Source organism: Pipistrellus hanaki (assembly GCF_964339955.1).
Source record: "Pipistrellus hanaki genome assembly, chromosome: 2".
NCBI classification, from domain to species: domain Eukaryota; kingdom Metazoa; phylum Chordata; class Mammalia; order Chiroptera; family Vespertilionidae; genus Pipistrellus; species Pipistrellus hanaki.
The window spans coordinates 1425859-1452292 of record NC_140504.1 but is presented as its reverse complement, the minus strand read 5'-3'; the positions used below and the strand labels follow the sequence as shown (position 1 = coordinate 1452292).

The 26434-nt window shown below is 55.0% G+C and overlaps 1 protein-coding gene across 2 annotated transcripts in view; it reads right to left on the bottom strand.

The window, feature by feature from the left end:
- The window catches only part of ITSN1 (intersectin 1), a 122815-nt gene that overhangs the window by 35960 nt on the left and 60421 nt on the right, over window positions 1-26434 (bottom strand). For both annotated transcript variants that reach the window (XM_084873583.1, XM_084873584.1), the window contains exons 13-23: window positions 25789-25938; window positions 25561-25701; window positions 17508-17595; window positions 17269-17408; window positions 11921-12048; window positions 10664-10869; window positions 9091-9212; window positions 3873-4120; window positions 2242-2398; window positions 1520-1728; window positions 801-883 (exon numbers count right to left, since the gene is read on the bottom strand). In XM_084873583.1, the coding sequence (XP_084729709.1) occupies window positions 801-883; window positions 1520-1728; window positions 2242-2398; window positions 3873-4120; window positions 9091-9212; window positions 10664-10869; window positions 11921-12048; window positions 17269-17408; window positions 17508-17595; window positions 25561-25701; window positions 25789-25938 (1672 nt within the window). The remainder of the gene's footprint in view (window positions 1-800; window positions 884-1519; window positions 1729-2241; window positions 2399-3872; window positions 4121-9090; window positions 9213-10663; window positions 10870-11920; window positions 12049-17268; window positions 17409-17507; window positions 17596-25560; window positions 25702-25788; window positions 25939-26434) is intronic.

Here is a 26434-nt window from a genome sequence, read left to right as displayed (position 1 = left end):
ACCACTGCTTCGATGATTGTTTTTCTTAAGCCACGGCGTCCTAGGATGTAGCCATCCCCCTGAGGCCCACAGCCGCATGGACAGTCTGGCCTCGGGTCATGTATGCCAGGGCCCGGGAGGGTTACTACCAGCCGGTAGACACTGGGCACTGCCCACGCTGCTCAGACGCGGCCATGAGAGCCGGCAGCACCGGCCCGAGAGCCACGCAGCGGCTGGGAGGGAGCAGAGGCCCGTGGCGGGACGTCCCGTCGGAGCCTGAGGAAGGCGGTTTCGGTCCCTTTTAAACCCGCGTCACCATCGGCACAGGCATCCTTAGGGTCATGTCATGAAGCAGAGGCCAGGAAATACAGCCATCGGTTGTTAGGTAATAAAATGCAATTTCAGGCCTAAGTAATCTGGCGTGGTTACTTCCATGGAGCCTAGAAGCTGAACTCCGGTTCCGTCTGGGACAGTACAGGTGATGCTGGTGCCGCCGGACAGTCTGCCGGATGGGGCTACGGCATAACCTCCAGTCCGGGTCCAGAGCAGCCTGTCTACAAGCAGCTGCCAGCGTGCTCGGAAGCCTGGCCCTCCGGACTCCGATGGCTCTCAGACAGGAGGAGGGAGTGGCTTGTGTCCGTGTGTCTGACAGCACTGGGAATCTCCACCGAGGGCGGTGGTGCACGGGCTCACTCACCTGAGCAGCTGACCTGCCACACACACAGGCCATCCGACCGGAGGGCAGCCGGTGGCCTCGCTCACCGCACACCGGCTGCGGTGCTCCCAACCCCCCCCCAACCCCCCTCCCCCCGGGCACTCACCTTCTCCCGAGGGGGCCGGCTTGGCCGCCGGTGAGGCCACTCGCTTTAGAGGCGCGGGACTGTCTGAAGAGCCAGGGTCCGAGCTGAAAGGGGAGGGGAGAGTGTTTTAGTTTTCACCTTCAAAGGAAATTGTACAAAACACACCGGTTCTTCTTTTCTAAAACTGTTCAGTGTTAAACACGGCGAACAATCTCCAGCTGAAACAGGCGCTTGGCTGAGACACACAGGCGCCCGGCCCCGATTCCACACTCACACCCTTGTTTCTCGGCCCGGGCGTGCGGGACACGCAGCCGGGTGCGGTCTGCTCCGAGCCTGACTGACAGCCGCTGGGGGTGTATCTGCTATTTCCTCTTCTACAAGCTCACGGCTGGTTTGGAACCCCATGCGGCTGGATGGTCAGACAGCCACCTTGCTGAGGAGCCGCAAAACACTCCCCCCGAGGCGGCTCCCGAGGCTCCGGTGCATGTCTGAGAGGGCTGAGCCTCCCACGCTCAGGCGCCATCGCCACACGGCCGCCAGGACGGCCCCAGACAGAACCCTCTGGGGGCGTTAAGGGAGCAGAGACTCCCAGGCTCCCCCCGGGCAGGACGTGAGCCCGTATGACTACGAGGCCGCCCTCACGGTCACACGGCCCCCCTCCCACAGGTACAGACGCGGAGGACAGAGCTGCCCAGCAGACCCCAGGCCCGTGCTCCCCGCAGAGCCCGGCCCACACGCACCTGGCCGCCGGCTTGCGGGGGGGCCCGGAGACGAGCTTCACGTAGGACTTGGGGAACCAGCCCTTCTGGCCCTGCACCTCCCCGAACCACCACATGTCCTGCTGCTCCAGCACGGCCACCACGTCGTTCTTGTTGAAGTTCAGGTGGTTGTCCTTCTTGGCCCGCCAGGGGTACAGGGCCTGCGCCTGCAGCCCCTCCACCTTCTCGCCCTGCGGGGACGACACAGCTCGTCACGGTGGGACCTGCGGTCTCGGGGAACGCACCGGGCACGCGGGCCGCTGCGGACGGCGGGGCACAGACACCCCGTTTCTCGGGAATGGCTTGTTTTCCAAGCTGCCGGCCATTCCCGGAGCCACGGTCTGGTGTGGAGACCTGGCCGCTCGAACGCTGCGCCCCTTCCACGTTCCGGTCAGTTCACGCCCACGCTGCCCGGGCACCCCTCACCAGGCCAGGCTGGCCTGGTGTCGGGAGGCTAACACCGGAGCAGAAAACCTAAGAAACCCCACCGGTGAGCAGCTGGCACCTCAGCCCAGGGCCCGCCCGGACCCTGACAGCTCCCGTTCCTTCTTAGAACCCCTGACAGACGGCGGGGGACGGAGCTGGGCGCATCTGACAAGGCTCCTTCTAATGGGCCGCCCAGTCTCAAGCACCTGCTGACCCCGCTGACCCCACAGCATGTGCGGCTCCCCCCTCCCCCCCACACACACACCCCAGCTGCTTACCTGGCCTAATACCGGGGACGGAGAGGAGCCGGTGGCCGTGGCCGGAGTGAAGGCTGACCGCTGCCGCACCTGGCCGGCGCCGGGCACGGTGAGCGAGGGCTGGGCCGCCCAGGCATCCCAGCTGTCTGTGTCGGGCTTCTCGGCCGCGCTGGGCCACCTGCAGGGGAGCAGCCGTGAGCAGAGGCCCTCCTGGCCACCGGCTGCTCCCGGGACACAGCCCGGCCCAGCCCGGCCCCGTGGCTCCAGATGGGGAGGAGGAAGCTTGGGACGTGGAGGGCCGGCTCCCCGCTGGCAGCGAGCCTCGGGCAGTGACAGCGGTTCCTCTGAGCCACCATTTCCTCGCTGACCAACGGGAAGGCCCCTCTGAACCTCTGGCTGGTGGAGGGTCATGGAAACACCAGATGGGAAGACACGCTCACCACGGGCACCAGCTGCACCCGCCCTGACCATCGCTGTCATTGGGACGGAGCAGCGACGTCGGTGAAGAGGGTCACACACCACGTGTGAAGGCGCCAGCATGTGCCTCGCACTCCCAGCGCCGTTTCTCCCTCCGCCCACCGCCACCAGCCCTGACCTCAGGGACTCCGCTGAGTCTGACCGGAACCAGCCCACCGGCGTGAGGCCCACGAGCAGGTCATTCTACGTCTCTCTGCGGCACGAACGCAGCCGGAAAGGAAGCCCGTGTCTTTGTGGACGGCACGGCCTGGCTCGGGGCTGAAACTGAGGTAAGGTGACCAGACGTCCCGATTTTTAACAATTTGTCCCGTGGCGTTTTAAAAAGTCCCGGTTTTTTGAAAGAAACACTGCGGGATGCGGGACACATTGTTAAAAAGCGGGACGTCTGGTCACCTTAAACTAAGAGGCCCGAAGAGACAGCAGCGACTGCGCAGCCACGTTCCCGGAGGGAGCCCGCTGCGGGGGCCACAGCCTCGCAGCCCGCAGGGCAGGCCTTGGCCTCTGTGAGCTGCGCCCGGGCTCAGGCAGCGCTTCTCAGCCCAGATGGCGGGAGAGGGGCCACCTCAGCCCCTCCCTCCAGCTGGCCTTCCTGAAGGACGTGCGACTCGAGAAAAACTGGAAGCGCTTTTCACTCACGGCGCCTGTGCCTGGGCCGGGGTCGGGGAGGGAGGGGGAGTCAGACACCTGCACGCCTCGTGCATGCGTGTCTCTAGCCAAGTGGGCAGTGGCCCAGCTGTCGCTCCCAGCCTCTGCTGCCCCGTCTCCAATCCCCTTCCTGGGGACCAAGGGCACGTCATGGCCCCGGCACCCGCTCCTCTCTGCACGTCCGTCAGACGGAGAGGAGAGCGGCCGAGCAGCTCCTGTCTCCCTCAGAGCCGAGGACCGGAGTCCTGTTCGCTCTGCCCGGCTGGGAGTGCGGACACGCAGGACATGCTGCAGAGCTGCTGCTGGCCTGGACGCCAGAGACGGTTAGGAAACTCTGTCTCCATTTTTCGCAGAAATGACAGGCCCGGACAGACTGACAGCCCAGCGATCACGGAGCCACGCGCATCAGCCCCGTTCCCGGAGAGGAACCCACGCTGCCGGGGACGGGCACGGCTCCACCCCGACTGTGACAGTCCCTAAGGAAGGTCACCACGCAGAGTCCCACAGGTCCCACAAGGGGGCGCACTCACGTGGAGCTGAAGTCGGCCCAGTTGTTGGGGGTGGCGGAGGGCTCGGCCGCAGCCACGGCCGGAGCAGCCGGCGCCTCCCGCACCTCCAGCTTGGGCGCGGGGGTGGAGGTCAGGTCTGCCGCTGGTTTGACGGGGGCAGGAACCTCGTTTTCTGGGATCTTCTCGGCGTAGTTGGCAGGAAACCACCCCGTCTTGCCTTTCAGCTCTCCTCCGAGCCACCCCGGCTCTCCAGTCTGGCTCTCGTCCACCTGCAGGAGAGCCACAGGGTTGAACTAAGCAGGTCTGACCAGCGCGCAGACGCTGGACACACAGACGAGGCCCGGCCCCCAGACTGACCCCTGGGAGGCTCTGAGCCTGACCCCGGCGGCTCAGCCTGACCCTGGCAGCTCTGAACCTGACCCCGGGCAGCTCTGCGCCTGACCCCGGCAGCTCAGTCTGACCCCGGGCAGGTCTGCGCAGGGAGCCCGAGCCCTGGCCTGAGCAAAGGGGGAGCCAGCAGTGAGCTCTGACCTCGGAGGGGTTCGGTGTTCCTAATAACGGCAGTTCCCACCAAGAGCCTGGCCTGAGGCCCACAGCGACCTGCTTGGACAGCTGGAACTGACAAGTGCCGGCCATCACTCAGGGGCCAGCTGGCTATTACGGACAACGGGACGGGTGCTTACGTAGAGCTGGAAGCTAAGGGCGCCAGCAACTAAACCCACATCCTAAACAGTGATTTTAGAAAAAAAGGGCAAAAATACCAGTTGTCTAACCCATTCAAATTTCAAAAAAAAAGCAAGGAAAGAACTCTAGGCCCAAGCACCTCTCTGCATTCTGTGTAAGGGGGGGGGGGGGGGGGGTAGTCACTCGCCTCCTTGAATTACACAGGTGTGTGTGGGGGGGGGGGGGGAGACAGGAGTGTGACTCGGCCGGAGGGGCCGGCTCGGCCCGAAGGGGCCCTGCTGCCTCGGGGGAGCGGTCTGAGCGGGCGGACTCCCCGGGAGGAGCCGTCCGGGCGGAGGCTCTGCAGCAGGTCCCGCAGACAGTGCAGTCCTGCTTCGGAGGCTGCTGGGCTCTGCAGACTGTGACCCGCTGACACCGAGTCCCTGTCCTCCGCCTCCCACACAGCTGTTCTAACTCCATTTTCGGGGCGGCCCCATAAAAATATATATTTTTATTGATTTCAGACAGGAAGGGAGAGGGAGAGAGAGATGGAAACTTCAATGATGAGAGAGAGTTATCAATCGGCTGCCTCCTGCGCGCCCCACACTGGGGATCGAGCCTGTGCCCTGACGAGGAATTGAACTGTGACCTCCTGGTTCCTAGGTCGACGTTCAACCTGTGAGTCACCCGCTGGGCTCCATGAGCTTCCTGAGCTGCCTCCCGGGCCGGGCCTCTGCGCTGCCCTCTTCCCGGCCCCGCTCCTGTGCAGCCCGGCCTGGGCCTGGCCACCCTCCCGGGACCCTCTGGCTCTCACGGGGAGGCCGTGCCCAGAGGCCCGGGAACCCTCCGGCCCGGAGCCCGTCCCCGAGCCCGCTGGACCCCTGCAGGGTGGGCAGGTGACAGCCTCCCACCCTCAGACACGGGGTCTGCCCCGGTGACAGGCTGCTGGCCAACCTCCGAAGCCCTCAGGAGTGCCCCGTCCCACGTGGTGGGCAGGCCTGCCCTCCCGCCTCCAGGGGCCAGGTGCCCCCGCCGAGGGAGGGCTGTGGGCTGAGCAGGGGCCTCAGAGGCTCCCCTCCAGGACGTTCCCTGCCAACCGGCCCCCGAGCCTCAGGCAGGAACTCCGCGTCTGCACGGACATCACGTCTGAATGGGAAGGGCCAGAGAGGTAACCCCTTACAGTAATAACCACTCACAATAACGCCCCTCAAGCCACTGGCAAGTCACAAAGAAGGGACACAGGGCTCCGACCCCCTCCCAGCAGGACCAAGCGGGACGGGGCGCTCTGGGGACTCGGCCGCTCACGGGGCCGTGCTGGGACAGAGCAGCCAGGTTCCCGCCTTTGCCCCTGGACACACAGGCCTCCCGGGAACATGGGGACACAACACTGTCCCCCCCGCTGGGGTCCGGCGGCTGGAGACTGCCCCTGGCTGTCACAACTCCGCCCGGACGCCCGGAGCCGGAGGCGGCGGCCACGACACGCCTGGCCGTGCGCCCTCCGCTCCGTCACAGCCGCCGGGGAGCCGGCCCGCAGCCACGTGTGCGCCCGCCACGCCGCACGACCGTGACCGTCACCCTGAGCGGACGGGAGCGGTGAGCCTGAGGAAGGCGGGGGGGAAGGGAGAACACTAAAGGGACTGATGCTATTTTAAGAGAAATTCTCCATCCAGAGAAGAACAGACACACGTGAGTGAAGCTGTTCTGACAGAAATGCTAACTATAAGGCAGACAAGTTCTGGCGCCGTGGCTGACAGCCGCTGAAGAGGCCTCCTTTGCTGGGTAACCGAGAAGACATTGTCCACAGAGTCAGGACTGGTGCTGGCAAGAAGAGAGATGAGGTTTAACGAGGAAGAAAGCCTTCTTTTCCTGCTGCTGCGCTCCGCGTGTACGTGTGCCCCACTCTGCCATCCCGGTGGACATGCTGGTTGGTACCCACCAAAGCCGGACTTACTTTCAGGGTTTGCTATGAATTACAGTGTCCACACACGTATAAACATGAAAATAACACAGAAGTAGATAAAATTAAACACGAAAGCCTCTTCACTGCCCAGTGGCAATTGCTGTTAACAGTTTGAGTCTGTGTGTCAAGACTGTTAACTGCACATAAGCATTCACATACACACAGCTTTTCCTTAACCAAAACCCAGCAAGCTCCATGCTGCTTCTGGGTCTGACTGGAAAGCCTGTTTGCTGATGTGGATTTCCAGTTGTCACACATCTCCATCAGGCTGACTGTTAGTTCCCCTGGGATTCATGGAACCCCTCCCACAGCCAGCCCTGCGGGGCCTCCTGCCTGGACCATACACTGCGGACAGCCATGTGCACATGCTCTGCACACATGCCAAAACCGCCGGAGGAGGGAGAATAGCGGACTCTCGGAGGATCTGAAGCCTGAAGAGGTTTTGCCAAAGGACAGAGCCAAGTCTAAGCCACCACGTGCCACACCGGCAGAGCGGGGCCGAATCGAGCTTTCACGCGTGCTCAGGTGAGAGATGGAAAACACTATCTCGTTTTTCAACTGCATTTTCCGGATCACCAATGAGATGGATGATCTTTTGTTTTTTTTAACTCATCTACTTTTCGTCACCTGCCTGTCTCTTCATATCCTCCACCAGCTTTTCTGATTGTGTTTCTTTCATGTTAATCTTTTGGAATATTTTACACAATACAGATATTGACCTTTTGTCTCTCGTGTACTTTGTGATGTATACATTTTAATTTTTTATATTGTCAAACCTGTCCGCTTTTGTCATTTATGGCTTCTGGTTTTAAGCTACAGGTATATTTCTTAGCCATAAGTTATTCCAATAATCACTTTTTTAAAAAATTATTTTTAGAATTGTATCTTTTTGTGTTGGCGCCTGTGTTTGTCCGTGGCCGAGGCAGACTTGACCTAACAACTTGCCAAATACAGAGCCTTCGGATGAGCCCCCGCGAGGGAGCCTGTCCGTCTGCACGCCTTTTCCTTCCTGGTTCTGTCAGCACCACGCACCGCACACTCCACACACTCCACACACTCCACACACCCCACACACTCCACACACCACACACTCCACACACCACACACACTCCACACACCACACACTCCACACACCACTCACTCCACACACCACTCACTCCACACACCACTCACTCCACACACCACACTCTCCACACACTCCACACACCCCACACACTCCACACACCCCACACACTCCACACACTCCACACACTCCACACACCACACACTGCACACGGACCGCCACCACCGCCACCACACCCACGGAGAGGCACCCACACAGGACGCGGGGACTCAGAGGCACAGAACACCAACTACGGTGCGGACTTCCTGACGCCACAGAGCACTTACCCGTTCCCCTTTAACCTCCACCAGAAAGCAAAGGTTGAAAGCAAGCAGAACAGATGTTTAATGAAGGCTTATTCTCACAGTGTATCTAACCTTTCGTCTACCAAGCCGACTTAAGGAAAAGGACCCACCGTCATTGTAAAAAACTCACACTGCAAAGAAAGAGCAGTATCTTCTTGTTAAATACAGAGCATCTGTTAGCGCTTCTCTGTAACTCTGTAACACTCCCTTATCTCGAGAAGACCACTCACTTTTCTGCAACATGTGTTGCAACAAAATGCAATTATGAAAACATGGAGCTCGGGGTGTACCGAGGCCTGTCTGATGGCGTCTCCTCGCTTCTAAAAGGGGCGGCGGTTCAAAGGCGAGGCGGGGGGAGCGCAGAGCGGGTGGGGAGAGGCTGGGCCCGGCCTGGCACCACCGCCACGTCCGGAGGGTGCCCGCTCCTCAGAGCCACTCTCTCTGTGAGAGGGAGGGCCCTGTCTGTGAGGGGCGGGAGCGGCTGGAGACACACTGGCTCCTGAGCTTCGGGCCCTCCCAGCCCGCTCAGAGAAAAGGCCGTGGAAATGGCTGGGGCCGGGACCGATGTCTGTTCTTTCCCTCCGGCCCCTTAACGGCCACACGTCCTGCAGAGCGAGCTCAGCTGCGCCCCGGGGGGCACGCGTCACGGCACTCCCTCCTCCCTCGGAGCCGGGTCCTGCAGAAGGAACATGGGCCTCCACCCCGTCCTCCTCCTTTAAAACACCGCCGCCGCCGCCCGCCGCCCTCAGTGCGCGCCGCCGCCAAGGGGCCACTTCCAGACGCTGCGCCTGAAGCTGAGAGCCAGATGGAGGCAGCGCTTTCTTTTAGAAAATATCTGAGGTCACCACATGGCTTTCTGCTTTCTTAAGCGGGCCCCTGTGTTTCCGTCACAATCGCAAGAAGGTATTTAACTGGCAGCTACGGAAATGCTGCCGGAGCCTTTCCCCGTAAAGCTGCTCCTTGGCGATCCCCGCAGGCTGGGGTCACCTCACTGAGGCTGCCGGCCCGGCCCGTCAGAAACACGCTGGCTGTGCTAGCAGCACCGGCTCTGGTTCCAGGCCATGGTACAGGGTAGGGGTCCTCTCCCGTTCTAATGACAGCCTTCCGCTCGGAAACCAGGGCGGGGCTGCTGGCTCTCCCGCCCTGACGAGCTCAGAGCAGTCAGTCAGTGCCGCCCAGGACAGTGGGCACTGCCCGGGCCGCCCTTACCATGACGATGTCGCCCGGCTGGATGCTGATCTCATCGTGGCTCCTGGACTCAAAGGGATAGAGCGCGCGGTAGTACACCACCTTCACGTTCTCCTGGGCGCCGATGGTGAGCGGGCCTTTTTCTGTGCACAGAGGGGGCGGGGAGACGGGAAAAAAAACTTTACCGGGGACACGAATGCATGACAAGCCAATAGCTGCTGTCCCCTCTACCGCCTCCTCAGCACCGAACCTCCATCCCCCAGGGCCTCTGAGCACATCCCTGCCGGGAGCCGAATCTGATGCCGGCACCCCGGACCCACCAGAGCGGACCCTCTAGGCAGAGGTCACCCCAATGCCGAGTGCAGAGAAGCTAAGGCTCCAGCCCCCAGGCCTGGGCGCACCGAGGCCCCGGGCACCCGGCAGATCCAATGGGACCCCCGGTCGGGCCTCGCCAACGAGAAAGTGCCTGGAGAGGCCGAGAAGCCCAGCTTCCCAAACACACACGTGCCGTGCTGCTGCCTGGGCCTGCGTGCGCCCACAGACCCCGGCCCCACCGGGACCAGGGACCGCGGCCGCCTGATGAGGGGAGCGCATGCGCCTGGCACGGACCCGAGGTGAAATGAATCAGGTTTGAAACGAAATAAAAGTTTTAAAAATGCACGGGAGCAGAGGACAGTGTGGACCCGGCCGGCAGGACTGAGCATGCCCTCTGTCTGCCCACGTTCGCTGTTCGCTGCCCGTCTGCTTCCCTGAGGACGGGGCGGGAGCTGCCCCCGTGGCCTGGAAGGGGCTGCGCCGCGGGACGCCCACTGACCGAAGGAGCAAGTCCTGACTAGGAAGCAACACCAGAGACTAAGCTAGCTGCCGTGACCGTCACGGGGAAGCGATTTTCACAGGAGAACACCTTCCGCCTCCGTGCGGGGCTCCCGGGGGTCTGCCGGCTCCTCCCGGGGCGAGCTCCGTGGGCGTGCAGGTGCGGGCCCAGCAGGCAGCCTCCTCCCGCCCTCCCGCCGCCGGGAAGCCAGCCTCACAGACCGTCTGTCTTTCCCTCCGGGCACCAGCCGCCTCCATGTCATTCACCCACAGAGGCATCACTCCACTCCGCAGTGCTCTCTGCCAAGCAGCCCAGCAGCTGCCGCCGCACAGAACTCTAAAAACCCACCCAGCCTGCCTCTGGGTGAGGGATGCCTCCCAGCTCTTTCTAGGTTTCCCACGCTTCATTACTTAGCGGGCAGCTATGACCGAAGGGCAGAAGCAGCCTCGCTCTTAGGAAGGGGGCAGCCGTCTGCTGCGGCCCACGCAGGCAGCCAGGCGGACCACTTCCTGCCCCGGGACAGCTCAGAACCCCAGCGGGAGCCGGAGCGGGGGGCAGGCGAGGCTACGGCCTCTCCCGGGAACCCGGGTCTCAGTGAAGCGCACGCACTGCTGGGACGCAGCACAGGTTGGCAGGGTGGCAGTTACCAGAGCCTGACGCCCAACGAGCAGCTGCTCTGTCCCAAACAGGGAGCCTGGCCTGGCCCCCTTTGCACAGCAGGACAGGCTGGGGACGTGGAGATCTTCAGAGAAACGGGGGACAGACGTCCGGCTTCCGTACCTGCGGCGGACCAGGGCGCGAGGCCGGCGGGCGCGGCGGGCTCCTGGTGCTGCGGGAGGAGCCGGCCCAGCCTGTCCTGCGCCTCCAGCTTGCCTCTGTCCTCGCCGTCCTTCCTCCTGGCGCTGTCCTCCCTCCGGGGGCGCTGCTCCTCCCGGGGCCGCCGCGGCCGCTGCTCCTCGTCCTGCGGCAGGTGCTCCTGAGCCCGCCTGCCGACGAGACCTTGGTTACTGGGGGGAAGCGGCTCCTGTCCAGCACGGAACCACATCCGGCCAATGAGATGCTAACGCCCGGCCTCCGGATAGGGCGCTGGGGGGGGGGGGGCGCGGGGGGGCGGGGGGGGGGGGGCTCTGAGATGAAACCACAGCCGAAAGAGAATCACAGAAAGACGCTCTGATTTCTGAGGTGGATGAGCAACTGGTTAGAACAATAACAAAACCGCTTCCCAGCTTTAGTGGTACACACCTGCCACACACCAGAGCCACGAGCACGAGACACAACCTCCATGAACAACCACTCACGCCCCCCCACCCCCCACCTCGCAGGAGAGAAACCAGCACAGGCTCAGCTGCTGCTCCTGCGTAACCAAACCCCGCCGCCCGCCGCCCGCTGCTCCGTGGGCACGGAGCCGGCCACAAAGTCAGCGGCCGCCTCTTCGTGTTTTTGTCTAAATTCAATAATCCGTCTTTATGACTTACACTGTCTCATTGGGATATTTGGTCATTTGTGTCTAAAATTAGTGGAAACGTAAAAAGCAAATATCCAATAACAAAATCAGACACACCAACAGGTAAAGATAAACGTCTACAAGTCACTGCGGGAAGTCACAGTGCGGGCCACGGACACGCAGACAGACACACACGGCCGTGCCCACCTCCCAGTCTGAAATTTAGTGGCAGCTGCAGAAGAGGAGGAAGAGGAGGAAGAGGAAGAAGAGGAGGAAGAGGAGGAAGAGGAGGAAGAGGAGGAAGAGGCGGCCAGCCCGGGGGAGGCTGCGCCGGGAAGGGTGCGGGCGCCGGCACGCAGAGGAGCGCCCGGGCCCCGCCCCGCTGACGGCGCCGGAACCGGGAGCTCTGGGAACACGCCAACACCTGGGCCGTTTAGTGAAAGATTTATACACACACGTGTGTGTGTGCGCACATACACAGACACACAGACACACACACGCACACGGAAGGCTCTTTCTGTGCGGAAGACCCCGGAGAAGCAGGCACAGAGCAGACACGCGGTGCCTTCCGGAAAGACCCCGGAGAGACCCACCTCTGGGCCTCCTCCTTCTGCTTCTCTAACTCGATGATCCTTCGCTCCTGCTCTTTCTGCTTCAGCCGCTCGGCCTCTATGGACTTCTGCTTCTGGAGTTGCTGCTTATTATGTGTTTCTCTTAATTCCTATAAAAACCAAGAAACAGGTAACTCATGAGGCGACAGCACTCCACTGTCTGTGAGCGACGCTTCTCAGTAGAGAGGCCTCAGGATTTAGGGGGACGTTTCAGGGTGGAGAGCGAGGCCTGGGAAAGCTGCCACCCTCTCCCCCTGGCAGGATGGCGCTCCAGGAGCCGCCCGAGGCCGCCGCAGGGAGCCGTGCACACCGCGCCATGGGTACAGGGAGCCGTGCACACGCCCCGTGCACACCGCGCTCTCCACCGGTGCTCAGAGGCCGCCGCAGGGAGTTGTGTACACGCCCCGTGCACACGCTCTGTGCTCACGCCCCGTGCTAGCCTGGGAAGGGCATTCCAGGAGCCCAGGGCCCAGCAGTAACAATGGACTGACTGGTTCTGACACGTGGTGAGGATCATGATAAAACCTCGAGGTCTTGCTGATCACGAAGAACACCAGCCTCCACTGGCTTTGAGAGTGCACACATCTCCTCACATACCACCTCCGCCAAAACCTCACCTCCTCCTCCTCCTCCTCCTGGGCGGCCTTCCAGCACAGGGCCGTGCCTCTGCTCCGTGACCTCCTACGCCCCACCCAGGCCGTCCCTTGACATCCCCTCTCAGAGCAGCTTCTCTCTGAAGCCGTGACGGCGTCGCCGCCAGGCTCAGCAGCCAGCACCCCTGAGAGTGGAGCGCTGGCAGGATCTCCGGGCCGCGCCATCACTGACCCATCTGACTGTCAGCACACCCCCAGGGCTGCAGACGGGGGCAGCGACGCCGCCTCTCTGACTTCACGGCGCTAAGAACAGCGCACACACACACGCACACACACACACACACCCGGGGAAAGAAGCCATTTCCATCCTCCTCCTCAGCCACGGGATGTAAACTCTCCTGTGATTAGGAATTCAGCAGGATGCCTTCCCATAGGAATTTGGATTCGGGCAAAAGCAGGATTCTCTAATGACGTCAATGAGAATGGGATCGATATCTGAGTTTGCTATTTCTGAGACAAAGTGGGCCGATGCCTGTGCTGTGATATGCACCCTCAGCTCACAGTAATGCACATGTCTGCACACCAGGACGTGCAGGAGTGACACTGGCGCCCTGGAAAAGGCAGGTCAGAGCCACGGGAGAGTCCCTTCCGATGCCATTTAAATTCCAGCTCCAATGACGGCAAACTGGAGCAGAAGGACGTTTATGGAAATGGACGCCAACGAGCAGGCGCGGCACTGCCGCCCGCAGGCACCGGCAGGCCGGCCCGGTTCCCGGCGGCCTAGGCGGACCAGCTCATCTCAGCTCGGGCCTGTTCCATCGTAGACGACGTTTCACTTCAGACACGCCTTCCTTCTCTCAGTGTCTGCTGTTCAGGGTTCGATTCTCAGTGCAGGGACAAACCAAAAGGCGTGAGCGGTCAGCAAAGTGCCTCTGAGCTGAGATCCAACACAGAGGGCAGGAAGGAGTGACGCTTGCCTGATGCCCAGCAGCCTGGGTGCGTGTGGACAGAGAGAAGTTACGCAGGAGACGTGGACGCGGGCAGAGCGACAGGCAAAACGCCGGCCCCACGTCCTGGGGAGCACCGGCCGCTGAGAGGAGCCAGGCGCACGCACTTCTCATTCCCCCGAGGCCGCTCTGCACGTTTGCTCTCCACGGCCCTGGCTCCTGGCGCTGGTGCAGTGCCCTGTGAGGCCGTGAGACCGAAGTCACACCCCGCCAGTGCCATATTAAGTGGCTCTATCTAGTGAGAAGCGGGAAGCGGCGAGCTCAGGGCTCAGCTCCCGGAGCGGTCCCCTCAGGCACAGCGTGGTGCCCCGCCTCGGGACGGGCGGTGTGATGAGACCACCATCCCTCAGGAGGAAACAGGTCCCCGTGCTGTGGTGCTCTGGCCACACGCTGATGGTGTCCCTGAGGGCCCAGCAGGCCCCTGTGCCACGAGGGAGTGCAGAATGCACTGCTGTCCACATGCAGCTCCGTGAGGCCAGCCCACACCCCGAAGTGCTGCCGCGCCCGTTTCAGGGTTCCGCCGGGATGGGGTGACCCTCGGCACTTCCTGCTGTCGCTCAGTGACCGGCTGAAGAGCTGCTGCCTCCTGTCGGGGTTGGCTTCTTTCCCGTTGCTCCCGGCATTCGCTGGGCCTGTCTTTGGAAATGGCTGCAGGAGCTCCTCGAGGAAACGGGGCCGTGAACCCACAGACGTCACATGGAGGAGCAGACGCGCTGGCACCGGGATCCAGGCCTGAAGCCGCCGTCGTGCCCCCGCCGGGACCCCGATCGGCTGTCAGACACCAGGAGCCGCACACACGGGCGCTCCGGCTCTCCGCCCTTTCCGGGACTTGGAGGGCACGACGGCGTGAACCAAGACGCGCAGGAAACGGGATTCTTAAGCTGCTAAGAAACTTGTTTAAAAAGTTGAACTTGGCAGAGGCAATCTTCGGAACGAAGGGATATGACACAAGGGCTGGTGTCTCGTGCCTGTGTCTGAGGACCGGGCACTGAGCGGAGCGGAGCGGAGGGCTGCCCTGTCGCGCCTTCTGCCCAGCATTTAAAGCCGTGAGCACAGTGACAGGCACTGAGGAGCGCCCTTTCACCTCGCAGGGAAGGGCTAGAAGGCTGACTAAGCTTTCCTTGGGAAAGGACAGCACCACTGGGAGACAGCTCAGAAAAGCGTCCGGAATTCTGTCAGCTGCTGCTAGGTAACCTCATTGAAGGGACCCTGCAAATGCCCTTCAATCATGTCATTACTTCTCTATTAAAACCAAGATAGAAACTGAACCAGTAAGAAATTGCTAAGAATCAAAACCCACATCTCATGGGTGGGTCTCCCTAAAACTAATGACTATGTCTCAGCTACATATTTCTCCAACAATAGAATATCAAGTTCAACTTTGCTGATTTTTCTCCTATGAGTATATTCCAGGCTCTGATATGTTTTACACTAGATACAGTGTGTAATAATTTAACCTACCACCTAATAAAAATGTGATACTTTTCTTAGGAAATAAGAAATTCTCAAATGTTCATTAAAGAAGTTTTAGCTACATGTCACAAAAAAATACAGGGGAAGATAAAACTCCCATAAAGTGTGAAGTGGATATGAATGGAAATGAGATCTTCATCACCAGCAATGCGCACAGAATTCTGGGACACCGCAGTTCCGTCACTGGGGCCCATGCACAAGCGCTGGCTCGCCAGCACACTGAACCGCTCGCCAAATGGGGGCGTGGGCCTTCTCCTGTAGGGAACTCTGGCTTTCCACGTGCGCTGATCAAACAGATCATGAGCCTCAATAGGAAAATGATGGGCAAATAAAGATCCATCTTGTATTAGAGAAGTGAAAGCCAGCTTCTTTAACTCTCCCCCTTCGCCCGCGGAGGAAGAGCACGCCTTCCCGGAGAATGGAGATATCATGGCCATGAAACACTCCGGACAGCTCTGGCGCGCAGCCAAAGTGCTTCCGAGCCACCGCCTGACAAATTAAATGCCGGAGCAGCCAGCTTCTGCCTCAGAGCCTGGCCCGCGGCCAAGTTCACGGAGCCGGCTGCGCGGGCACAGGGCCACTTGACCCGAACACGGCGGCTCCGCTCGCTGCTTCTGGAGACACTCACAGTGGAGGCACCGCGTGACGTGGGGTCACTGAGAGGGAAAGAAGCGACCACTGCACAACACGGCGGACTCCTTGTCAGAGACACTCCACATAGGCGCTGTGCAGAGAGGAGAAAAGTAACTGCAGTGAGGGGCCACCAGAGAGCAGTCCCACATTTCCTGCTCCTTCGGTCTAACTTTTTTGGAGGATAACTCTGCTTCTGGTTTCTGCCTCAGGCTGCCTCGGAAAAGAGACAAAATAAGTCTACCTTAATTACTTGAAATTCAGGAGCTCAACACCATACATCTAAATAAGGACACACAGGTTCTCATGTGACAGAGCGCCGCGCAGGGACAGTCCCCGGACGTCCCTGCCTAGCGGTGGCACCGTGGCGGATGCGCTGGCCCACACGGCCTGCTGTAAGGAGGGTGGACTGGGCCTCCCCACGAGCAACCAGGAGTGTCCCCCATCTCGCACACAGTGTGTCAAGAGGAAAGACTCACTCAGATACAGCGATTAATTTTAATTAACTCATCATTACTTTGACAAAGAAAGCTTAGCACACAGGCACACAGGCACACAGGCACACACACACACACACACACACACACACACACATTCTGTATAAGTAAGGAGCCAAGTGGAAAAAAATCACTAAGTTGGCTCAAAAAAATTTCCCCTAAGAGCACTTTCCTGGAATTGTACCATTGAAAAAAATTCACTACCTGTCATTGGGGGGGGGGGGGGGGGGGGGGAGCACAACTATCTCAACTCAGATGCCTAGAGAATTTAGCCTGGAATCTCAATTCAAAGTTCAATTAAAAATCTCAAATATGCTCCCTATTTTTCTGTTTTTAATAAAAAAGAATGGGAGTTTTACTTTTTTCTCAGTTACAAAAGCTAAATTAGTCGAAGTCCGTATAAAGGATTTTAAGTTAAAAAAGGAACATAGTACCTGAAACACGTATAAAATCCAATTTCCTATCAGAATGTAATTACTAAAAACTCCACTGTCCACTTCAGCCCACAGTCTGTGGCGCTGCTGCTGGGGATGAGCGGGTGCGCGCTGGGTGACCGCAGAGTCGCGTTCTAGGGGACGAGGCTGGCAGTGAGGCTGAAGGCACCGTCAGAGCAGACGGGACAGCGCCTTCCCACACCCTCCGAGCGCTGCACTGTCTGAACTCGGTGCGACTGGGACAAACCCACACCGTCTCCGGACAGACAGAGCAACCTGTCTATTAAACAATCCACTTAAAATAAAAGGCAATAAAATAAAGACCTGCATTCAAAGACAATCCTGAAGACACAAATGGCAGAAAAATTCTTGGTTTAAAAGGGAAAACGGCCCCTCTCCAGGGGTCTTCAAAGAACCCAGGGAAGGCGGAGCTTGAGGCCTGGCGTTGGCATCACCCTGACGGGTCAGCCACAGATGACGGGAGAGGCAGGGAACGGACTCGGCTCAGACAGGCGGCATGCCGGGGCCACTCGCTCGCCATGATCTAAAGCTGCCAGAATCATCTCTACGTGTGAGAGGAGACGTGCCTGCACACTGATGTCAGCCAGCCTGATGGACCTCCCGCCTGGGACTGGGCCGGGCACCGCCCGGCCTGGCGGGACCGAGAGGGCAGGGCGCGGCCGGCACGGGCGTTACCTTCAGCTGGTTGTTGAAAATGTCGATCTCCTGCAGCTTCGATCTCGTTTCTTTCTCGACTTCATCCAGCTGCTCTCGGAGCTGCTGGCGAGCCAGTTCCTTTGCTTCTAAGGCCCTTTTGAGGGTGAGGAGTGAGTCTCCTGTTTCAGAAAAACATTGCAAGGTAAGAAAGCCAGGTTTTTAATTTTCTTTCAAGGGAGGGATTCTTGTCAGTAAAAGCAAAGGACAGCGACACCTACTGTGCAGGCTGTTCTGCTGCACCTGCTTCAGCTGGTCGCTGAGGAGCTGCTTCTCCGGGATCAGCCTGCCGAGCATCTGCTGGGCCTCCTGGGGGGGAAGGCGGTGAGTGAGGGGAGGCCCGGGCCCCTGACCCTCCACAGACCTGTCCGTTCTCGGTGCCCCAGGCGCCCGCCGCAGCCCAGGCCTCGGGTGAACGCACTGCGTCGCCAGGAGGAGCTCCGTCTGCCGATGCTCTGCACGGAGATCGGGCTGAGACCGTCACAGCTCCCTCGACATTTCTTACCTGTTACTGACTTTCTGCCTGTTTAAATGTACTTGGCGAGACATTAAAGCACCGGCTTCTCCACGGCGCTGGGCTGGGGGGGCCCGGGGCCACAGGCGCAGGGTTAACGGGAACTGGCTGCCGTGGACGTGGCTCCCTGATGGCCCCGCTGAGGCCGACCACGGGGTTTAAGGGAAACTGGACACAAACCAGAGATTTCCAGCCTGGCACGGGGCTGCACAGGGCACTCCACACTCAGAAAGGAGCTGCCATTTCAAGCCGCACCACAATCCTTAAAACAGCATTTTTTAAGCGACTCGAGAAAAAACCCGAATCACACGGGACAAGGCTGTTTCATGGATGACTTGCCAAGCACTGGCCCTGCTGGAGTTCAGCTGAAATTATCCTAACAGTTTCTGTGCCTTTCATAACATGACAGCCTTCCCAGTGTATAATAAGGAATGTTTAACTTCTATTTTGCCTACATTAAAAAAATATCTCTATACTGGCTTTTGGTTTGAAAACACAGAAGTGTCTCTGAAGATGCTTCTCATCAGGCTCAGAGCCAGTCTTCCGGGACAACCCCCTCAGTGCACATGGCTTGCGTGCCAGCAGGCGCTGTGTGCCACGTGTGTGAGCAGCAGCGGGGTCTGGCAGCTGCACAGGGAGGACCTGGGATGAACTTCTCATGTGAACAACCCACACACACACCCAGAGCTGACAAAACAGAACATACAACAGATCGCCCCCGATTTGCATTTTATTAACCAGAGGCCCGGTGCACGAAGTTGTGCATTGGGGGGGGAGAGGGGGGACCAGTTGTCTGCCCCCATTGGGGCCAGGCTGGCCGGGGAGGGGCTGCAGGCAGTTGGCCAGTCAGCCCTGCCCCCTGGTCAAACTCCCAATTGAGGAGAAAATTTGCATATTAGCCTTTTATTATATAGGACTAGAGGCCCGGTGCATGAAATTTGTGCGGGGGGGGGGGGGGGGGGCGGGGATGATGTCCCTCAGTCCAGCCTGCACCCTCTCACAATCCAGGACTGCTGGTTCCCAACTGCTTGCCTGCCTTCCTTCCTGACTGCCCCTAAACCACTTCTGCCTGCCAACCTGATCATCCCCTAACCACTCCCCTGCCAACTGCTCCCCTGCAAGCCTGATTGCCACTAACTGGCCTCCCCTGCAGGCCTGGTCACCCCTAACCGCCCTCCCCTGCAGGCCTGGGTCCCTCCCCAACTTCCCTTCCCTGCAGGCCCGGTCGCCCCCTACTTTCCTCCTCTGCCAGCCTGGTCACCCCTAACTGCCCTACCCTGCAGGCTTGATCATCCCCAACTGCCCTCCCTTGCAGGCCTTGTCCCTCCCAACTGCCCTCCTCTGCTGGCCATCTTGTGGCAGCCATCTTGTGTGTTGGAGTGATGGTTAATTTGCATATTACTCTTTTATTAGATAGGATAGAAGCCTGCATGGGTGGGGGCCAGCTGGTTTGCCCTGTAGGGTGTCCCGGATCAGGGTGGGGGTTCCTTGGAGCATGAGGCAGCCTGAGTGAGGGGCCTGTGGTGGTTTGCAGGCCAGCCACGCCCCCTGGCAACCCAAGCGGAGGCCCTGGTATCTGGGATTTATTTATCTTCTATAATTGAAACTTTGTAGCCTTGAGTGGAGGCCAGGACCAGCTAGGAAGCTTGGCTTCCTCCATTGCCAGGGGAAACCCAAGCCGCCCCCTTTCTCCAGGTCTGTGGCCGCTGCCATTTTTGTTGGGATTTATTTCTCTTCTATAATAGAAACTTTTTAGCCTTGAGCGGAAGCCAAGGCCGGCCAGAGTGGCAGGAAGCTTGACTTCCTCCGTTGCCAGGGAAACCCAAGCCTCCTGCTCACTCCGTGGCTGCGGCCATCTTGGTTGGGTTAATTTGCATACTCGCTCCAGATTGGCTGGTGGGCATGGCCAGTGGGCATAGCAGAGATACGGTCAATTTGCATGTTTCTCTTTTATTAGTGTAGATAAGTGGACATGCTAAGTGTGTTTGGTGCGATAATGAATAAACACGTGGCCTTCACTCCTAAGTTTTCCAAGGGAATGTTTTATGAAACTGCTCATAAAGAGATAATGAAAGACAGAGAGAGCTGGGATAATGTTTTCAAGCAATTTGTGGCAGTGAACATCTAATACTATTACATTATGGCTCCAACTGATTGGGATTTCCAAGAACCTGAACCACTGACAGGACTGAAGAGAAACCCACGAGTAGAAAATGACAGAGTCCAACATCCCCTCCCAGCAGCCGAAGGAAGTCATAAACCAGTGAGAACGTGGAAGGCAACCCCCATGAATCAGCACGACCTGGCTGCGGCTACGGGGCACTCCACCCAACCACGAGGGCACATCTTTACAAGTGACAGGCAAGGTTCTGAGACAGATCCTACGCTGAGCCATAAAGCAATCAGAAAGATACCTGGGAAAAAAAACAAATTAAACAGCATAATTCTAAATAACTCATCAAAGGAAAAATGACAAAGGAAATAAAAAATATTTTGAATGGAATGAATATGAAAACACTACACATTAAAATTTTTGTGTAATATGGCTACAACAATACTTAGAGGGAAATTTATGGCTTAAAATGTTTATATCAGAAATGAAGAAAGGTCCAAATTCAATCATGTAAGTTTCCCCTTTATGAAACTAAAAATAAGCAAATTAAACTCAGTGTTGATAGAAGGAAATAAAAAGCCTCAATAAATGAAACAAAAAATGAACATACCATAGAGAAAAAATAAAAATAAAGGCTTTAAAAAATCAATACAACCAATAAACTTCTAGCAAGAACTGATGAAGTAAAGGATGAGGAGGAAGAGAAGAGAGAATTAAGAGAAGGAAGAAGGGAAGGGAGAGGAGAAGGAAGAAGAAGAAATGGGGAGGGAGAGAGAAAATACAAAATTTCAGTACCAGGAATGAAAGAAGTCATTACTACAGCTACTATAGACTTCTAAAGAATAATAAAAGAATATTGTAAACAACTTTATACAAATAAATTTGACTACAGGACAAATTCATTGAAAGAAATTATCAAAAGACTCAAAAAGAAATAGAGAATCTGAACAGCCCTAAAACTATTGAATAAATTTTTGCCCTAGGTGAATTGGCTCAGTAGATAGTGTTGACCTGCGGACTGAAGGGTCCCTGGGTTTGATTCCAGCCAAGGGTACATGCCCGGGTTGCGGGTTCGATCCCTGGTGGTGACTGTGCAGGAGGCAGCCAATCAATGATTCTCTCTCATCATTGATGTTTCTGTCTCTCTCTCCCTCTCCCGTCCTCTCTGAAATCAAGAAATATTTTTTTTAATTAATAAATAAATAAATTTTTTTTTTTTTAATTTTTTGCAATTAAAAGTCCTGCCACACAGAAAACTCAGCACGGAAGGCTTTGCTGGTGAATGCCACCAAATACTCAAAGAAGAAATACCATTTCAACACAAATGTTTTTAGAACATTTTTAAATTAGGGGTAAACTTAGGCACAAAAGGATACTCTCCAGCTTGTTTTTATATTTATTATCCTGACACCAAGACTAGACAAGGACATTACAAGAAGACTATCAACTAAGATTTCTCATGAGTTTAAATGAAAAAATATTTAATAATAGCAAACTGAATCTCGTAAAATATTTTTTAAACGGCAATATATCATGACCAAGTGTGGTTTATGCCAGAAATTGAAGGTAGTCTAACATTCAAATTTCAACCAAAGTAAGTCATTATACAGGTGGGGCAAAAGTAGGTCTACAGTTGAGTACTAGAAAGTTTATCCGTGTATTGTTATTTTTTTTTTAAATATATTTTATTGATTTTTTTTACAGAGAGGAAGGGAGAGAGATAGAGAGCTAGAAACGTCAATGAGAGAGAAACATCGACCAGCTGCCTCTTGCACACCCCCTACTGGGGATGTGCCTGCAACCAAGGTACATACCCTTGACCGGAATCGAACCCGGGACCTTTCAGTCCGCAGACCGACGCTCTACCACTGAGCCAAACCGGTTTTGGCGTGTATTGTTATTTAATAGTTATTACATTATTTTCCATGTACTAGTAAACAACTGTAAACCTACTTTTGCCCCACTCTATTAAAAAAACAAACAAACAAACAAAACAAAAAACCAAGGGGGGAAAACATGTAAACATCTCAACCAAAACAGGAAAAAAAGTTACCCAGTCAGACACTTGTTCTGACCGTAACTCTCAGCAGAAAAGGGACAGGGGAGAAGGCTTTCAACCTGAAAAGGGGCAGCTACCAGCCAACCTACAGGCAGCACCATCCTTACTGGTGAGACTGAAGCCTTTCCCCTTAGGTCACAACCAGGACTCTCACCATTTCTACCCAAAACAGCACTGGAGGCTGTGATCAATGCAGTTCGGACAAATAAATAAATAAATAAATAAATAAAAACACAAACATGGAAGTTAGACTGAAAATAAGAAATAGCTGTCTTCATTTGCAAACAATGTACTATGTACACAGAAACTCATAGGAATATGTATGTTAAGCAATATCATAGATATAAGGTCAATATGTAGTAATAAATTATATTTCTATATATTGGCACCAAATAATAGGAAATTGAAATAACATCCAAAACCATGACATACTTAGGGGTAAACTTTACAAAATATGTACAAGACTTATACACTAAAAACTACAAAACACTGTTTAGAGAAATTTAAAACAACTGAAATAAAATTGAGACATACTACTATACCATAAGGCTCAATATTGTCAAGATGTCGATTCTTCCCAAATTGATTTATAAAATCAATGAAACACCAATCAAAATTCTAAGTGTCTTTGTAAAAATTAATAAGCTGATTCTAAAACTTATGTGGCATTGTGCGGAAACCGGTTTGGCTCAGTGGTAGAGCGTCGGTCTGTGGACTGAAAGGTCCCAGGTTCGATTCCAGTCAAGGGCATGTACATTGGTTGCGGGCACATCCCCAGTAGGGGGTGTGCAAGAGGCAGCTGGTCGATATTTCTCTCTCATCGACGTTTCTAGCTCTCTATCCCTCTCTCCCCCTCTCTGTAAAAAAATCAATAAAATATATATTTTTTTAAAAATAAAAAAAATAACATCATGCTGAGTGAAATAAGCCAGTCAATGAAAGAGAAATACCACATGGCCTCACTCATTTATGGATATTAAAAAACATTATAAACTGACAAACCAAAAGATAGATATAAAGACAGTAAAGCAACAAACAGACTGTAAAATTACAGCGGGGAGAGTAGGGAGATCTGGGGGAGATAAGAGATCAACTGAAGGACTTGTATACATGCATATAAGTACAACCAATGGACACAAAACTCTGGGGAGGGAGGGTATGTATGGGAGGGGGGGGCAATGTTAAAATATGTACACAGATAATAATTTAATAAATAAAAAAATAGAAAATAAATAAATAAATAAATAAGTAAAATAAAAATAAAACTTATGTGGCATTGTAAAGGATCTAAAGTAGCCAAAACAATGTAAAAAAAAAAAAAAAAGAATATTGAAGGTCTCAGAGTAATTGGTTTAAAAAGTTATTATAAAGCTACAATTATCAACAGAATAAGGTCCTGGTGAAAGAATAGACACAGATCAATGGAGCAGAATAGAGTCTAGAAAAGACCTTGACAAATACGATCAATTGATTTTCAACAAGCTGCCATAGTAATTCAGTGGGGAAAATGATAGTATTTTTAATAAATGTTGTTAGAACAACTAAGTACTGGTATGGAGGAAGATGAACCTTACCTTAACCTTCTACTTACATAAAAATCGACTTGAAATGAATCCTAAACCTAAGCATGAAAATACAACTATGAAACCACCAGAAGAAAACAGAAGAGACAATATCTGCGATCTTAGGCTATCCGAGGATTTTTTTTAGATAGAATACAAAACCATAACCATAAAAGAAAAACTTAATAAGACTTATCAAAATTTAAAACTTTAAAAAGCATCATTACAAAAAAAAAAAAAAAAAAAAAAAAAGGCAAACCATAGACTGGGAAAAAATATTTGCAAGTCACATATCTGACAAAGGACTTGTTAAAAGAATAAAAACTAATAAAAACAACCTAATAAGAAAATGGGCAAAAGATTTGTTCACAGAAGACATACACAGGAGGACACATGCCGGCACACATGTGAAGGGACACCGATGGCATTAGCTTTCAGGAAAATGCAAATTAGAGGCGCTGCCAGACACTGTCCACACCAAGTGGGAATGTTAACGTAAAAAATGATAACAATGCCAAGTGCTGAACCACTCACACACCGCTGGTGAGATGCAAGATGTACGACTACTTTGAAAACAGTCGAAGAGGGTTGAGCACGCAATTATAAACACAGAAATTCCACTCCTAAAATTTAACTAAAAGAAATCAAACGAATTTCCACATGAAGACCTGGAAAGAAATGACCACTGCAGGTTTGTTTTTGTTTTTGTTTTGTTTTGTTTTCACAAAAGTCTGGAACTGGAAAAAGCCTAAATGTCAATCAACAGGTAACTGGATAAATAAGGAAACACTACTCAATGATGAAAAAGAACAAACTACTGATTCACGCAACCAAACGGATAACTGTCACGATCATCGTGCTGAGAAAGAAGCTGAGATAAAATCCGTTAAGACATGATGACATGCAGGACAACATCTACGTGAATGTGATGCTCCCCATCCCCCGCTTCAACAACCGAAACCGGACCAGTGATGTTATGACAACGTGGTGGTCAACTCTGCACAGGTAACAGACAAAGCTGAACTTTACTGTGTCCCCAGCCTCTCCCTGTATGTGCATCTTTCACACCCCCCAACACTCACTGCACGTCCTCACTGTCATGGTCACGACAAAGCCGAAGTCCCGTGATGGACGGCAGGTCCTCCGCGGTCCAGCCCCACCTGCCCAGCCACAGGGTCTCCCTGCTGTCACCGTTCCTCCGAGACCAGCTGCAGCCTCCGACTTCTCTCCGCTGTTTCCCTCCGGGACCGGCTCTGCCCCACCTCCTCCCCCGGCTTAGCCGCGCCTCTCCTAAGTCTCCGGCAAACGAAACCCCCACCGAGGCCTGTCCACCAGCCAGGCGGTCTCCTCCCCGCTCACTCTGCAGCGCCCTGGGCACGCTCTAACGGAGGGCACACCTGACTGTCTGGTCAGCGTCTGTCTGCCCTGCACACGGAAGGGAAGCTGCGTGCAGGCGAGGCTCTCCCTCTGCTCACGGCTGGACCCCCCATACCTACGGAGCGCCCGGCCCGGCACACACTCAGCTAGCGTGGCTGAGAGGGTTTACTCGGCAGCCTGTTTATTCAGGACCTCATCTGCATGGCGACTTCCCAGAGCCGAGAGCATGCTAAGCGCGTGGTGCTGAGTGCATGCTCAGAGTGCATGCTAAGCGTGTGGTGCTGAGTGCATGCTCAGAATGCATGCTAAGCATGTGGTGCTGAGTGCATGCTAAAAGTACATGCTAAGCGCGTGGTGCTGAGTGCATGCTCAGAGTGCATGCTAAGCGCGTGGTGCCGAGTGCATGCTAAAAGTACATGCTAAGCGCGTGGTGCTGAGTGCATGCTCAGAGTACATGCTAAGCGTGTGGTGCTGAGTGCATGCTCAGAATGCATGCTAAGCATGTGGTGCTGAGTGCATGCTAAAAGTACATGCTAAGCGCGTGGTGCTGAGTGCATGCTCAGAGTGCATGCTAAGCGCGTGGTGCCGAGTGCATGCTAAAAGTACATGCTAAGCGCGAGGTGCTGGCTGAGCGTCCGGGGACCCTCACCTGTAGCTGCTGCTGCAGGTGGGTGATCTCGGCGATCCGCAGCTCCCTGGACTTGTTGGTGCTCTCAATCTCTTGCCGTTGGGTGGCCAGTCGACATCTGATATCTTGAAGTTTCCCTTCAAGTTGATGCTTTTTATCATTCTTAGACAAATGAGAAATAATAAAAGTATTACCATCTTAATGGCTTGATGTTAATATATTCCCAAAACATAATCCAACTTCACTCACCAGAGCTTCTAATTCGAATTCCAAAGTCTTCTTCTTGGCTTTCAGGACCACGATGTCTTCCTGCTCTTTGTTTCTTTGGTTTAGTAGCTCCTGTCTTCGATTTCGTTCCCATTCAAGCTGCCGTTGCCTCTCCAGTTCTCGTTTTGCGGCCTGGGACACACACACAGACGGGCTGTTAGCTGTTCGGTCTTACACTGCACACTATCGCTGAAGAAATGCTAGCAGGAACGGCTTTTCCTTCAGGGATGACATATTATTAAACACTCAAGAAATTCCATTACAAAATAAAACTTAAATACAGCGCTTAAAAAATCTGCACTGAATCCCCACCTTTCCACCAAACAAACCTTCGTGTCGCCACACCGTACCTGAGCGCAGAGGGAAGTGTGGAGAAATACTTACCCGATATCAGCGGCTTGTTATAAAACTCTTATCAAAGCCTTGTACGTGAATGCTCATAGCAAAATCACTTAGGGTAGCCAAAAGGTAGAACTAACCCAATACCCATCAACTGATGAATGGACACGTAACAAGTGGTACATTCACATCAAGGGGTACAGTTCTGCCACAGAAGACAGCACAGCACTGTTCATGCTAGAATGTGATGAGCCTGACAACAGCATGTAAGCGAGAGCAGACACTAAGG